The sequence below is a fragment of the Aureobasidium namibiae genome, assembly GCF_000721765.1.
Source record: "Aureobasidium namibiae CBS 147.97 unplaced genomic scaffold scaffold_18, whole genome shotgun sequence".
NCBI lineage: Eukaryota > Fungi > Ascomycota > Dothideomycetes > Dothideales > Saccotheciaceae > Aureobasidium > Aureobasidium namibiae.
The window spans coordinates 381,595-394,928 of record NW_013581191.1 but is presented as its reverse complement, the minus strand read 5'-3'; the positions used below and the strand labels follow the sequence as shown (position 1 = coordinate 394,928).

Here is a 13,334-nt window from a genome sequence, read left to right as displayed (position 1 = left end):
CGCCACGGAAGATGTGAAAGCTGCGCTTTCTGTGGCTATTGGATGGCAGGTTGCGAAAATTTGCAACCTATATACTCTTGGTACGAGCTATAGGTCAGGCATCTAAGCACGCCTCGGCAGCCATACTACTTTCAGCTCTAAGGTTCACGACTACCATCGCACAACATGGATATTCTCGGATGGTCAATAGGCCCAGAGAGAACCAACTAGAGTAAGACTCCAAGCAGACGCTGTGTCTACGCTGAAGGCACTATGCCTCATAGCCAATGTAAGTAACTATATTAGTCACGCTTCCACATTGGGAGTCGGTCATGTCGCGTCGGTGAGGTATATCTGAGCCACCTCAAAAGCGAGCCACCTCTTGAGGCACCTCAACGCTGGAAACGGCAATGAGCGCGCACACGTAATCATCTACCCTAGCCCCAAACACTCTGTACCAATTCACCAACATCTCAACCTCGCGAGTCCTCCAACAAGTCCCTAGGCAACCACTCCTGGGTAATAACACCTAACCCCCTTCTTCCTCTCCGGCCGACAAGCAGCAAATCCATACCTCGCAACATCTTCATCCCAAAACTTTATGGTAAACATCTTTTTGCAATGATCCATGTGGATGGGATACTCTGTGGTCCAATTGATGCCCCAATCCTGAGGCTGGCCTCTCGGCTCCCCTGACCCGCAGCGGATCTGGCTGGGAAAGCGCAACGTACATAAGCCGTATGGTGCAGAGACGTGATAGGTTTTCCCGCTCGACTCGGCACTGCCTGCGAAGATCATGTTTTCGAGTTCAAAGCCGAGTTCGTTGACTGGTCGGTCTCGGAGGTATGGCTCGGGATTTGCTGATAGAGGGTTTAGCTTCCATACACAGTGTGCGAACTCATGCACTATGGTGACTGCTAGAAGGTATCTCGTGCGCAGTCTTGCTGCTGCCTCGTCAGTGCCCGGTACCCACGGTTGCGACCATCGATGAGCTCCGCAAGTAGGATCCTCGCAGAGTATATCTTGTTAGTCTTCGTTGAAAGTGACGACGCATTGACTTGGATCTTTGTTCCTGAGAGACACGATACCCAGTCAGTCCTCCGAACGCTTTCAACGAGTATGAGGCTTTCTCAACAATAAACGACTCACCATTCGGTCACCCCATGCCCCTTTATCTTGCCAAACCTCAGCACAATCCTTTTCCTATACGCCATCATTGCAAACATGACATTTGCCTTTTCCTCTTCATCTCCCATAACACCGGCATCCAAATCGAATCGATAAAAATCCCAATCTTTGTGAACATCCTTCAGGATGGGATCCCACAGGTCGGCGACTTTATACGATTTCAACCCTGCCCAGAAAGGCGTGATACGAGGATCGTCGAGGATACGTGATGCCAGTTCCACAGAAGGTCGTATAGCTTCCCACTCTGCATCATCATCAATCCCTTCCCATCGCGTACGCTGCAAACAGGGATGGATGTGGAAACGATCGCCAGGCAACAGGCGTCCTTTCTTTGCATCTCCGTAGCGGAGACCGCCGCCATGTCCCCATGCTCGTTCCAGTTGGCCTTCTGTGTCTTCGACAGTGCAGTTTATGTATCCCTCGTTGTTGAGAACAGGCAAGGTGAATTGTTCGACCATGTTGCCGAGTTCGATCGCGTCTGGACCGGCTCTCAAGGGGCGTGGTGGTGGTCCTGGTGGACGTAATGTCGCTGCTGGGCGATTTGTAGGCGGTGCCATGGTTGCTGCAGAATGAATCTATACTGACTCGGTCGACGACAGAAGCGTATATACAGACTTTCAGTATTCCTTACTCCAAAATCGTAAAATTTGTTGCTTTGATTTGTCGAGGAAGGCGTGGTTGCCGGATGCGGTAACAAGTTTTCGAAACAAAGAAGGAACCAAAGGACTCAAACCACTTGAACTTTTTTTTCGAGTAGATACGATCTTAAACAAAGACGACAAAGAGATGTAAGCAAGAATCTTCACGTAGATAAAGCGATTGTATACACTCGTGAAGATGGTTGGCAGGACAAGACAATTGCCTTGTTCGCTCTGATATACCGTTGCTATATAGCCTATACAAGGCTCGCGGTGCCATGGACACCGTCGAAGGCAGCACAAATACGATCTGGAGATCGGAAATGACTGACAAAGCAGTGTAAAAACTTTACACAACCAGCATTGTTCGTTGCCATTGCATGAGCGAGAGAGTGGAAAGCGCTTCCAGAAAAAACAGACGAGATTCGATCTCAGCAACCTCCACACCGATTATCGTGAACCAAATTCACCAGAGCCCTTCGTCGAGTCCAAAAGATAAAACATGCTCCCTTTGTGTTTTTGTTGATTTTCGTTGTCCGATTGTGAAATGTGATGAGGTTGTCAATTTGGATAAAGTTACCAGGACAAGAACGACCTCCTCCATTGGGCACAATCTGGGCGAAAGGAGAGAGGAGAAAGTTGTTCAATCTGAGCATAGAGTCGAGTTATCGAGGAATGGTAACTTTTTTTGTTATTGGGTTGTTGATTATGTGTTGTTGTGAAACTGGATCTGACGGTGACGAGTCTGAGAGGTGAGGTTGAGATCCAGGATACCATGGCAAATTGTGATCAGACGACACGAGGAGGAGAACGAGTGCTATGAGATGAGTTCAGGCGTCAGCGACACATGCTTAAGAAAAGGGCAGTCAAGCGTCAAGGGGAGAGCCGACAGAAGAAGATATCTTGGACTTGCCTCTTCAGCTCTGTCAAGTCGTCAATGTGGTTCGCCATGGCAACGAATAGATCAAAGAACATGCGTCCACCACTCTCCATCTCGACTTGCATAGTGCCACTGCGCCTAAAGGTATTGCGACTGCGGATGATCAAAGCGAGGTAATGTGCACGGAGACGAGAATCAGTTTCTGGAGTGTTGTCATAGGCAAATCTTGCACTGCGGAGGATAGTAGCAACCTCGATACCCGACTGCAATCCTTGTTTACGCAAAGAAAGCTTCTTGAGCTCTTCGAGGCCGAATTTCTCGGCCAGGCAATAAATAGCTGTGTCTCGCAAGATCAGGCCATTGACTTTCGAACTGAATGTGGTCACGGTAGTCGCATCACCCCTGCCCTGGTATTTGGGGGAGAGGGAAGAACACTCGTCCACAGATTCAAGAACCCAGGTGTTTCTTCTGCGGTCGTGGAGTAGACGCGGGAAGTAATCACCCTTGTACATGAACTCGAGGACAGCGGAGAAGATCTCTGCTTCCTCGTCGGGGAGGAAGATGCGGCGAGATGAGGAAGACGAAGTGTAGAGGGCGTCCTTGGCTGCCGATTGGAAAAAGGGCGAGGCTTCGAGGACATTCTCGTGGGCAGCGAACAAGCGTTGGTCCTTGCCTACCACTATAGTGACTATGGCACTGTTGAGCCTGGGTGAGGCTTGACTGTGCGGGTGTGAGTCAACGGATGGAGATTGGGAAGTGATTCTAGGAGAGACGATGATAATACAAGATGGGGACGATGAAAAGGAGACACGTACACAGCACTAGGCGGACTGGACGGTTGAGCAAGCTGTTCCATCAACTTCAGCTTCGCATCATCACGGAAGGATCTCTTGACGTGCTTCGTAGCCTTGCCGGCACGATCCTTGAAACCAAAAGATCTCTTCAGCATGTTGGAAGAATTGTCACGACGAGAGAATGATCAGAGGTAGGAGAGGAGTTATAAACGAATGAAGATTGACGCGCGTAGCATGAGAGAGCTATCGAGGAAACAGGTGCGCACACGGACAAGCTTCCACAGGCAGGTAGCACTGCCTTTCTCTTGCGAAAAAGGAGCGTTACGTGTGCGATCAGCTTGGATGGGTAAATTGTCGGCGACCTTTTGGCGTGCGTGGAAGGAAGAAGAAAAGAGATGGAGATTGAAAATGGGTACTTATTCTCGAGGGTGTCACGCACGCCTGGCGCGAGGCTGGATGTTGAACGCAGCCGATTGGGGCGCGTGTTGATTTATCAGGCAGCAACCGCCATTATCGTGCAGGAATTGACGAGGGAAGATCTGCAATGCGTGTGTGTTGCCTGGTAGACGGGACCGAGGCGTTGTTGTTAGAGTCACAGACGGACCTTTTTTCGAAGAGTGAGGGTGTGAGAGTGACCAAGACAGTGACAAAGAAAGGAGAAGGTGCGACTGGCTCTCTTGCTGGTGAGAGCTGAAAGGCCCCACAATCCAGACCGATCTGAACCCCGCGTCACCGCCCAGACTGAAACACCTTGATCCCAATCTTCTTCCGCCTGCCTTCTCGTCTCCCCTCTCTCTTGCAAACCACACTCAATCATCATGGCCAACAAGAGAATCGTTACCGTATGCTATACCGACCTATGCGTACGCGCACTCGTTCATGACTAATGCGCCTCACAGGAGCTCGGTCAAGTGTCGAACAATCCCGTGCCTGGCACTCAGGTCCAGCTCGCCGAAGAAGGCAATGTCTTTCTCTGGGAGGTCATCATGCAAGGTCCTGAGGACTCTGTCTACGCCGTGCGTATCTCCGCGCTTTGCCACAATCACTCAGACCTCTGACACGCACGCAGAATGGCAAATTCAACATCTCAGTCTCGCTGCCCAAGGAATACCCCTTCAAGCCCCCCACCGTCTCTTTCAAGACCAAGATCTACCACCCAAACGTCAGCAACGACGACAAAGGCACCATGTGCCTGGGCATGCTCCGTTCCGACGAGTGGAAGCCTCCAAACAAGATTCGCGACGTCTTGATGCTCGTTCGTCAAATCCTCGCTGCGCCCCAACCTGATGATGCCGTCGAAAGTAGAATTGCCGACGAGTACAAGAACAACCGCGAAGTCTTTGAGAAGAACGCAAAGGAATTCGTCGCAAAGTACTGCAAGTAGCACTTGGATCCAGTCAAGCTCTCTGCAGACATGGCGTCTCTGGTTGATGCTATGATGTTATTGGTCGCAAGGCTGATGCATCCAATGACGAGTCAAGACATGAGGGTATGCACCGAGGAAGTTATGCATATAGCAAGGAGTTAAGGGAATCGGCTTTGGGGATCAAGACACGGACGGACAAAGCATAGGCGCATCATCATTCACTCATACGGGGACATCCTCGATTTATTCTACATCTAAACATGTGTTCCTGTGCCAGTTGAGCTCATACGTGTGTGTTGTACTTACTCTCAGGGCACAAAGGGCGCCGCCTCTTTTCCTAATTTGCAGGAAGGCACGAGCTACATATTTCAGGCGGAGATGACTCCGCGTGTCATTACCTCCACTTCCACCTCACATTTCTCCCATCTCTCATCAATCTGACAACCACAGAAATCATTCTCGTCAACGTACGATCTCGAACGTGGCGGGTATGTATCGATCGAGTATTGACTTGAGTAAGTAGCATCTCGATGGAGGGCTAGATGGACACATGATTCGACTTGCTGCAGAGACATGACTGCTTCTACCTCTCGTTGAACGAATGTTTGTCAGATGTGTCCGGTACTTGTCATGCTTCAAAATCGGGAGTCGTAAATCACGACAATCGAGGATATCTCAGCACAAGCACATCTGCAAGCTCTACCACCGAGCCAATAGGCTGATGGCACCTTGGTCCGGACTTTTCGCTGCTCACATAGTACGTAAATCGTGTTGAAGTGTCTAAGATAGCGTTGATGAATGATGATGCAAAAACAATGGTTGAGAGCACTACCCTGACTTGGGTCGCCTATGCTTTTCGCATGTTGTTGAACCAAGTATAATCGTGGTGTGGATGTCTCCTGCAGCTTTGCCGGACAGATTTGAGAACGACGTCGATGCTCATGATCGCGTCTACGCAACTTCGACCAACTCATCCTCGTCATCAATCTCCTGCACTTTTGGCGGTTGTGGTGCATCCTCACCCTCGCCTTCCTCATCTCTGGCGATAATCTGCACAACTCTATCGCAAGCCTCCTGCACATCTGGACTGTCGGTGTGCAAGTGCAGCTCCCTCATGACGGCGTACACATTCTTTTCCCTCATAAAGTCTCTGCCTTCCCTTGTTGTAGTCAAAAGCAGTAGAGTTTCGAGGTGGATGATTTGGATATCGGTTTCGGGCTCGCGGGTCTTGTCCGGAGGCAGTAGTTGCAGTTCTTCGGGCATGGTGTCCATATCTTTGTCTTCGTATTCTTCAGGGCCCATCAAGGGTAGTAGGAGGTAAGGAAGTATGTTGAGACCGCCAGATGTTTCGTCTGTTGACAGCATCTTGCTGTGGGCGTCTGTGTCGAAAGCGGCGTTCTTGATTGTCGAAGCTACACCTCTCCTGCGAATCGTTGACTTGTGCTCGGTGAAGACAGTCAATTTCGACAAAGGAACAATGTCATCGTCTTCCTCGCGAGGAGTCAGGAAGTGCTTCCGACCCTCGTCGTATTTGGAAATATCGGCGAAGACGTAGCAGAGATAGTCGAAGTTTGCCTTTTCGTTGTAACTGCCCTCTTGACCCTTGACAAACAGATCCAACAATTGATCAATCGCAAAAGGCGAAGTAGATAGCGGCTTGGGGATGTCGCGTTTGAGGGTCAAGAGTGTCTTCAGGTGATCGTGTTTTGTGAGGTTTGCGAGCAGCATGGCCATTTCATCTGCATTTTCTTCTTTTGCGTTTGTGATGCGCTCGTACAGAACCTCGAGGAACTGATCGTCTTCGGCGAGGTATTTGAGGATTTCTTCGTCCGAGGAGATGTTTACGAGGATTGTGAGGACGTTCTTCGCGATGGGGGCATAGTCGCGGACCAGCAGTTTCATATCTTTGACGGGTGTGAGGTCTCCTGGGTATTTGAAGAGAGAGATCTGGGTTGTAGAGAAGCCGACGAGGTTTTCGACCGCTGTAGAGTTCGTGTCAGAGGTGAGTTATTACTTCGGGTGTTCTCGAGGCTGGCTGGCATACCGATCTGGCGAATCTGAGTGTTTCCATGGTGGAGGAACTCGACGAGCTGTGGAGATGGTCAGAGAAGCATTCGGTACAGATCAATCGGAGCTACTTACTTCTTCAAGTTCGGTAGGCATCTTGATGTCGTTGTGGTGTGGTTGGCTTGGGTGGATGCGGCAACTTTTTTCTGAGCCGGATGACGGAGTTCGAGATCCTTATCGTTCTTATCGTCATGTCTTGGCACGTCTCCGCCCCGCCATCTCCTCGTGCTCCGCTTCGATTCTTTCTACATCGCCAATGTCACCAGTATCATCCGAATATATCTTGTCGCTTTGGAGCCGTTGATCCTCTGAGCGCAGATCACCCAACACAGCTCTTTGCTCGTTGAGCAGCCTGATGGCCTCTTTCCTTCGGATCTTCAATCTGGCAATGCGGTGTCCCTTGAGTTGAGTTTTCGATTTGTCTCTGTCCAGGACTAGACAGCTCTCTGCTCCGAAACCACGATTGTCGCGTCAAAAGACCGAACATCGTAAAATTGATCAGCAGGGAGCAGAACCACTTGAATTTTTCGAGAGTGAAGTAGATAGCTCGAATATGTTAACCCCTTCTCATCGTGCCCGCTGTACTGCTGTTAATGTTAACGCTTGATACCCAATCATTCCCGAGGAGTGCACATACTGTGGATCTGTATATTACAAAGACGAGTGTGTTCCCTAATTAAGTGTAAACTCCCATCATCTCATGTTTTCCATCTATCATGGACTAATCATCACATGGGGTTACAAATCCTTGATTGAGGTCTATGTGATCTATCTTAGAGGACGTCGCGATATCGACGAGATACCTTAGGAGGCTATCTTAGGTGTATGTCGAAGACCAGCCAACTCTGCCGTTCGAATTATACATCAGTGCTATGAGTATGTGTTACCACCTATCTTTTGTGACTTAGTAGCGTAGATGGCATTGATAATTGAGCAGAGTCTTTGGTAAGGATAAAATTTGATTCGTAAATCTGATATGACAATATGCTAAACGCTATTTTCTACAGATAGAGGATGAATGGGTAGGTGGTCGTGAATATTAATGATAGTATACTATCTTCTCTTCTTCTCTTTCTTTTCCAACACCACTCTTCAAGCGATCTAACACTTGGAGTAGTTGACATCGTACTCGAACTCAAAAGTCCAAGACTGGTGAGTCTTGTAAGAGCCACTGCCACCGAAAGTAGCGTACTTGTTGTGGTCGAGAGCAGCGCCGTAGAGCGAGCAGTAAGTACCGAAGGGCTTGTTGTCCTTGTGCAAAAAGTACGAGTTGAACATCTTGCAAGGGGTGAAGCTGTTCTTGCCAGCCTTGATGGCGGCGTTGCGGTTGAAGGTGTTTTGCTCGATGGCGTAGTTGGAGCAGATCTGAGGGTTGAAGGGGCCGGGGATGAACTTGCTGCCCATGTGGTAGCTGGGGGCGGAGATGGCCTTGGGACCGCAGTTCTGACCGGGCTTCAAGGTTGGCTGCTTGGGGCCAGGACCAGCGGGGCCGTTAGGAGCAGGGGGTGCAGGGCCGCCGGCAGGAGGCTGAGGGCCACCAGCGGGAGGGGGAGGAGGGCTTCCGGGGCCACCAGGAGGAGAAGGGGGACCGGCAGGCTTGGTGGGCGAGACAACGACAGCGGAAGAGGTAGGGGTGGAAACAGCGGAAGAGACGACAGAGGTGCTAGAAACGACGGGGACAGAGCACGAAGGGGTAGTAACGTTGGTCTTGTCGTAGGCGTTGGAACCAGTGATGACAGTCTGGAACTGCTCACGGTAGTCACCCTTGTTGGTAGCGACGTCGGGGGAGAGGTTGGAGCCCCAAAGGGTACACTTGTAGTTGGTGATGGAAGAGGGGTTGGGGCAGTAAGTCTCCCAAGGGGTGTAGGTGGTGTTGTCATTGTTTGCTGGGGCAAGGCTGGGGTCACGCTCAATGTAGATGTTGAACGAGGTGCAGAGATCGGTGTCGTCACACTTGGCAGCGCAGTCCTGGGGGTTGTAGGCGGTCAAGGTGTAGAGACCAATGTAAGAGTTGGCAGAAACAGCGGCATCCAAGTCCTTGAAGACCTGAGTGTACTGAGTCTTGTCGGAGCTAGGGACGACGGTAGCGGCAGCAGATGCCATGGAGTGGAAAGGAGCATATGACAAGAAAGCGTCAACAGTGTCAGGCTGAACCTGGGGACCGTAACCACCCTGCATCGAAGTTAGTTACTGACAGATTGGAATCATGTGATTAAGGGAGAAAACTTGCAGGCTGGGGAGCACACGCGTCCTCTGGGTTGATGAAGCCACAGTAAGTGCCCTCCTCGGGGGTTGTAGGGCATGGGGCGGATCCGTCGACGGTGGATGAAGGAGCCTGAGTGGCGGTAGCGGCAGCCGAGCTGGAGGTCGAGGCAGCAGCAGAAGAGGATCCAGTGACAGCGTCAACAGTGGTAGAGCCTGCAGGGGCAGTGCTGTAGCTGTATGCGGGAAGGCTGGTAGGAGGAGCCTGGGTGGTGATCAGGGACCAGGTAGCCTTGGTCTCAGTAGGCTGACCGCAACCCCAGCCCTTCTGGGAGCTGCCCTTGTTGCCGCAGTTGTGGAAGATCTCACACTCGAGACCCTTGTAGAAGTAGAAGGGGTTGAAGAGACCGAAAGTACGCTTCTCAAGGTCACGCTTGGCAGCGCTGGTGGCTGTAGAGCTAGCGGTAGCGACAGTACTGACAGCAACGGTGCTGGCGATGGAAGCCTCGTCGACAACAACGACACCGGTAGGGCCATTAGCGACCTCAGGAGCGGCGTCGAGGAGAGAGAAGTCGAGGTCTTGGGGCATTGGTGAGGCAGCAGCCAAACCAGCGACGGCGGCCAAAGCAAAGGCGGTGGAACGCATCTTGAAAGGTATACCTGACTGAACGAGGGAACAGGTGATTGATAGAAGAAGGAAGATGATGTTGTTGGAGAGATACTACTCGGTGGTGGGAGACGAAGATACTTATACCTAACTCACCTCTTGAGGTTCTACTTACAACCCGATGAATGTCTCATGTGATGCAATGATATTGAGATCCGATCGTTCTCGTCCGTAGAGCAAAGTCCACCTCGGGGCAGTGTACAGTGCTCGCGCAGCATTGGCTCAGCACGAACGGACCTCCATACCACTGACATCGTGCTCACAGACACCCTTGGCGAGGTACCGGGATCTCAAATCGTAAGGTGAGACAATAGTTTTCAGCCTACACTTGCCGCATAGGTCCTATGTCGACAAACTTGGCGTGGTGATGATGGATCCCAGCAGTGTTTCGAGCTAAGACTAGGCACGACGTGCACAAGGGCGCTATTTTGGCAGGCAAAGCTAAAAGGATGGAACTCTCGAGACGGCAACTAAACTTTCGCAGGACCAGCCCGTGCCGTCCCAGAGGAATGGCGTTCAGGTACGGCGGCAAGAGAGATCCGAGTTGACTCGGCTGACTCGACTTTGGCTGGAATCCGTTAGTTTTTGACTGTGTGATGATTTCGGACGAAGAAGAAACGTTTTTCTGCGCTGACCTGTGTTTAGAACTGAAACATTTATGTGTAGGTCCCGGGAATGCGCTGAAGGGTTGAGTCGGAGTGAGACTTGACTCTTGAGCGACGCTTCTACGATTCAACTACGAAGGACGTTCGACGACCGTTTGTAGATGGCGAGAACTCTCCTGCGACACGACGATCTATGCATGGTGACCTCGTGTAAGCAGGTACACACGCGAACGGGCAGGTTTTGTCGATATTGAAGCAATAGCTTTGCATGGCCTCGCATGGGACAGATGATCAGCGTCTAGACTGGCTCAGTGCTTGCTCCATCCAGAAGCTCATCGTGATCATTTCGGCAAGATGTGCATCGTCCTACTGATCGGTAGAATCACTCGGATCCAGAGCCTGGTTTGCCAATACGGCGCGCGCGGAACAATTCGTTTCTCCTCTCCACAGAAGAGTAGAGTTGTGAAAGCGCTTGGGCTGCTTGATCCGTGCGTACCAAGCATATATCTACCATTGTTCTCAACAAGAGTACCTGTTAAGCATGTGATGGCTACAGTGTACAGGGACGTTGCTGACCATCTGATGACTCTTACACCGCTGATTTGGCTCGAGATCCAGATATTGGAATCCGTGTTCATTCGAGTCTGTCTATCCATGTATATTATTACCACTTTAGACAATTCGGACTTTGCGCGCTGGTCACTCTGAGACAGTAAAAATGGTATCTCTGGTATGCGTCTCTTCTATTCGAAGTTTACAGAATTTAGCCTGGCAGATCCCCCTGGTAGATCATCTCGGCTGCTCGGACTATGAATAGATTGGCGCCGAGCTGTCGACACAACAAGCAAGTCCCAAAGTAGTGGAGATTTTACTGCATATCGTACAAGCTTCCGACAAAACTCCATAGTCGCATAAGCAACCAAACGCGACCATGTCATTGTTTCCAGAAGCGAAGGCCAAAGAGGGTCTTGAACGCAGCATGGATCTGCCGGAGCGGCTTGGTGGGTCGTGGCGTCGGTGGCTTTCTTGCCAAACCAAAGCTTGATATCCATTGTACTGGCCGAGCGACCCTGTCTCACACTTTACTCCCCTCTTTTGACAAGGAGTTACAATGCACCAATGGGATATCATCCAGAGTCTAAGGTTATAGGGCATGGAGGAACGTCCGAGATGAATACGATGATACGTACGAAGCTTGAGACGGAGAAACATGCAAGGCTTTCGAAGTGGAGTTATGTCTCGCTTTGAACCGCGCGGTCCAAATTTACACATGCACATTCTCGTGTAGTATGCCGAGATGACCACTTGCGTGGTGGAAGTCAAATTATCGAACGCGTGAAAGGGGAAATCGCGCCGAGCCTTGCTCTGAATGAGTAATCTTTCGGTCGACGAGCGAACGATGCAATTCGTGGTGATGATTGAAGTCATCGAGGACTCCGCTCCGAGACTGGGCAACCGTCATATAACAAAGACCATCGAGAGATCTGCACCATGATCGTGGATCAACTGGGAATATAGTGATGATCTACTTCCGCGAGCATCCAGTATGGCGTGCATGGAGTCACGGTCTCATCTCATTGTGCAAGTGTGCGCAATGCGTATAGCCAAAAAACACAATGCACCATCGCTTTGAGAGATGAGGTAGTAGCCACAGAGATAGGAATTAGCTTGAGCTCCCTTGAGACCTATTTCTGGTCTCGAAGCCTTGGTGCTTTCCTATGGCGAGGACTTCGATCAGATAGATCTTCAGGGGAGAGGCATAAGCACAAGGAGAGGTTGAAAACCCAATAAACAATCTCGGGGACCATGACCAGCGGACAAGGACACACGCTACTCGAGCAAGTCTAGCCTTCTGCACGACAATGTGAGATTGGTGCAATGAGATAACAATTGTTCCATGACTGGGGCTTCATATTTCTCTGTCGGTGTGTCGCTCTTTAGCTTCGAAGTCATTTCGGCCCGGATCTTGACAAGCGTCATTGCCAATCTCACCCTCTGATGGTATCTGTCAATCTTCCATCACAGGCTGCCAATACTCAAACCCACGTGGATCTCATATCTGCATCCAGCTAATCCAATCTGACAGATCCCTTTGACTTCCAGAACATCCACAAGACAGCAACTACCACTTTGAGCGATCCTGCGAACCACAGAACTTTCGAAATATCCTCATCCTGAGTCAGAAACCCACCGGCAATTGCACCTAAAAGTACCATGATCATACTTCCAACTCGGCGGTTACGTTTGACGTTGCGAGTCGGGCCGGCAAAGACTTTGTCGTCAAAAGCAAAATCGAAGTAAGAGCTTGTCAGAACGACAGAGGTGACCTCTCCGTAACCTAGAATTCTGGACATGGCCATCTGTCCGGCGGATTGAATAGACAAAAGACTCAAGGGCAGAAGGACGATGAAGCTGTCTGGCAAGACGTCACCCGCATTGTTCGGGACGACACCGGTGTCTTCGAGAGCGGCGCAGATGTATATCAACACGGCCTGGATCAACCAAGAGTAAACCATTGTGCTTCGTCGAAGAGGTCCAAGATATCTCATGAGTCGGCTGAAGACGAACGCGCCTATCACGAATGATACAATGGACGCTCCTGACTTGGCCCATCGCCATGGTGAGGACTTGGGCTGGCCAGAAACACCGAGACCGAGATAAAGTGTGTTGCCTGCGACGTGTAAGCTACAAAGCTTTCTCAGTATCAAACGTCTATCTCACCTGTCTGCATCGATACGAAGCAAGACCACACATTGAAAACCGCCGAGTCCAAAAGACCAGTGATGAAGCTGCCGGCGATCAGAATCAAGTCGGCCCACGATTCGGTAACTTCTGCATCAAAGTGGTCCCGTAACGAGCTCATGCGGCTCTTGCCCTGCTCTTGATTACCCTCGAGATCCGGCATGTTTGCTATGTTCTTAGGAGATTGACAGCGTGGTGGTCATTGA

The 13,334-nt window shown here is 50.6% G+C and overlaps 7 protein-coding genes across 7 annotated transcripts; 1 reads left to right on the top strand and 6 right to left on the bottom strand.

The window, feature by feature from the left end:
- Positions 1–343: 343 nt before the first annotated feature.
- M436DRAFT_66837 (uncharacterized protein) lies at positions 344–1,724 on the bottom strand (the record flags this gene model as incomplete). Its single annotated transcript, XM_013568689.1, has 4 exons — positions 344–431; positions 554–839; positions 953–1,086; positions 1,129–1,724. 4 exons carry the CDS (start codon positions 1,722–1,724, stop codon positions 344–346), a joined length of 1,104 nt encoding a protein of 367 aa, XP_013424143.1.
- Positions 1,725–2,594: 870 nt separating this feature from the next.
- On the bottom strand, positions 2,595–3,634 carry M436DRAFT_75742 (uncharacterized protein; the record flags this gene model as incomplete). Its single annotated transcript, XM_013568763.1, has 3 exons — positions 2,595–2,622; positions 2,719–3,390; positions 3,501–3,634. The coding sequence occupies 3 exons, from the start codon at positions 3,632–3,634 to the stop codon at positions 2,595–2,597; spliced, it is 834 nt and encodes a 277-aa protein (XP_013424217.1).
- Positions 3,635–4,297: 663 nt separating this feature from the next.
- On the top strand, positions 4,298–4,863 carry M436DRAFT_75741 (ubiquitin-conjugating enzyme; the record flags this gene model as incomplete). The annotated part of the gene is made up of 3 exons (XM_013568762.1): positions 4,298–4,321; positions 4,379–4,495; positions 4,549–4,863. 3 exons carry the CDS (start codon positions 4,298–4,300, stop codon positions 4,861–4,863), a joined length of 456 nt encoding a protein of 151 aa, XP_013424216.1.
- Positions 4,864–5,796: 933 nt separating this feature from the next.
- Positions 5,797–7,008, bottom strand: M436DRAFT_85036 (DUF383-domain-containing protein; the record flags this gene model as incomplete). Its single annotated transcript, XM_013568761.1, has 3 exons — positions 5,797–6,827; positions 6,890–6,935; positions 6,988–7,008. The coding sequence occupies 3 exons, from the start codon at positions 7,006–7,008 to the stop codon at positions 5,797–5,799; spliced, it is 1,098 nt and encodes a 365-aa protein (XP_013424215.1).
- Positions 7,009–8,013: 1,005 nt separating this feature from the next.
- M436DRAFT_85035 (uncharacterized protein) lies at positions 8,014–9,090 on the bottom strand (the record flags this gene model as incomplete). The annotated part of the gene is made up of 1 exon (XM_013568760.1): positions 8,014–9,090. One exon carries the CDS (start codon positions 9,088–9,090, stop codon positions 8,014–8,016), a length of 1,077 nt encoding a protein of 358 aa, XP_013424214.1.
- Positions 9,091–9,124: 34 nt separating this feature from the next.
- M436DRAFT_85034 (uncharacterized protein) lies at positions 9,125–9,760 on the bottom strand (the record flags this gene model as incomplete). The annotated part of the gene is made up of 1 exon (XM_013568759.1): positions 9,125–9,760. One exon carries the CDS (start codon positions 9,758–9,760, stop codon positions 9,125–9,127), a length of 636 nt encoding a protein of 211 aa, XP_013424213.1.
- Positions 9,761–12,455: 2,695 nt separating this feature from the next.
- Positions 12,456–13,291, bottom strand: M436DRAFT_54890 (DUF1275 domain protein; the record flags this gene model as incomplete). The annotated part of the gene is made up of 2 exons (XM_013568626.1): positions 12,456–13,057; positions 13,108–13,291. The coding sequence occupies 2 exons, from the start codon at positions 13,289–13,291 to the stop codon at positions 12,456–12,458; spliced, it is 786 nt and encodes a 261-aa protein (XP_013424080.1).
- Positions 13,292–13,334: the final 43 nt, after the last annotated feature.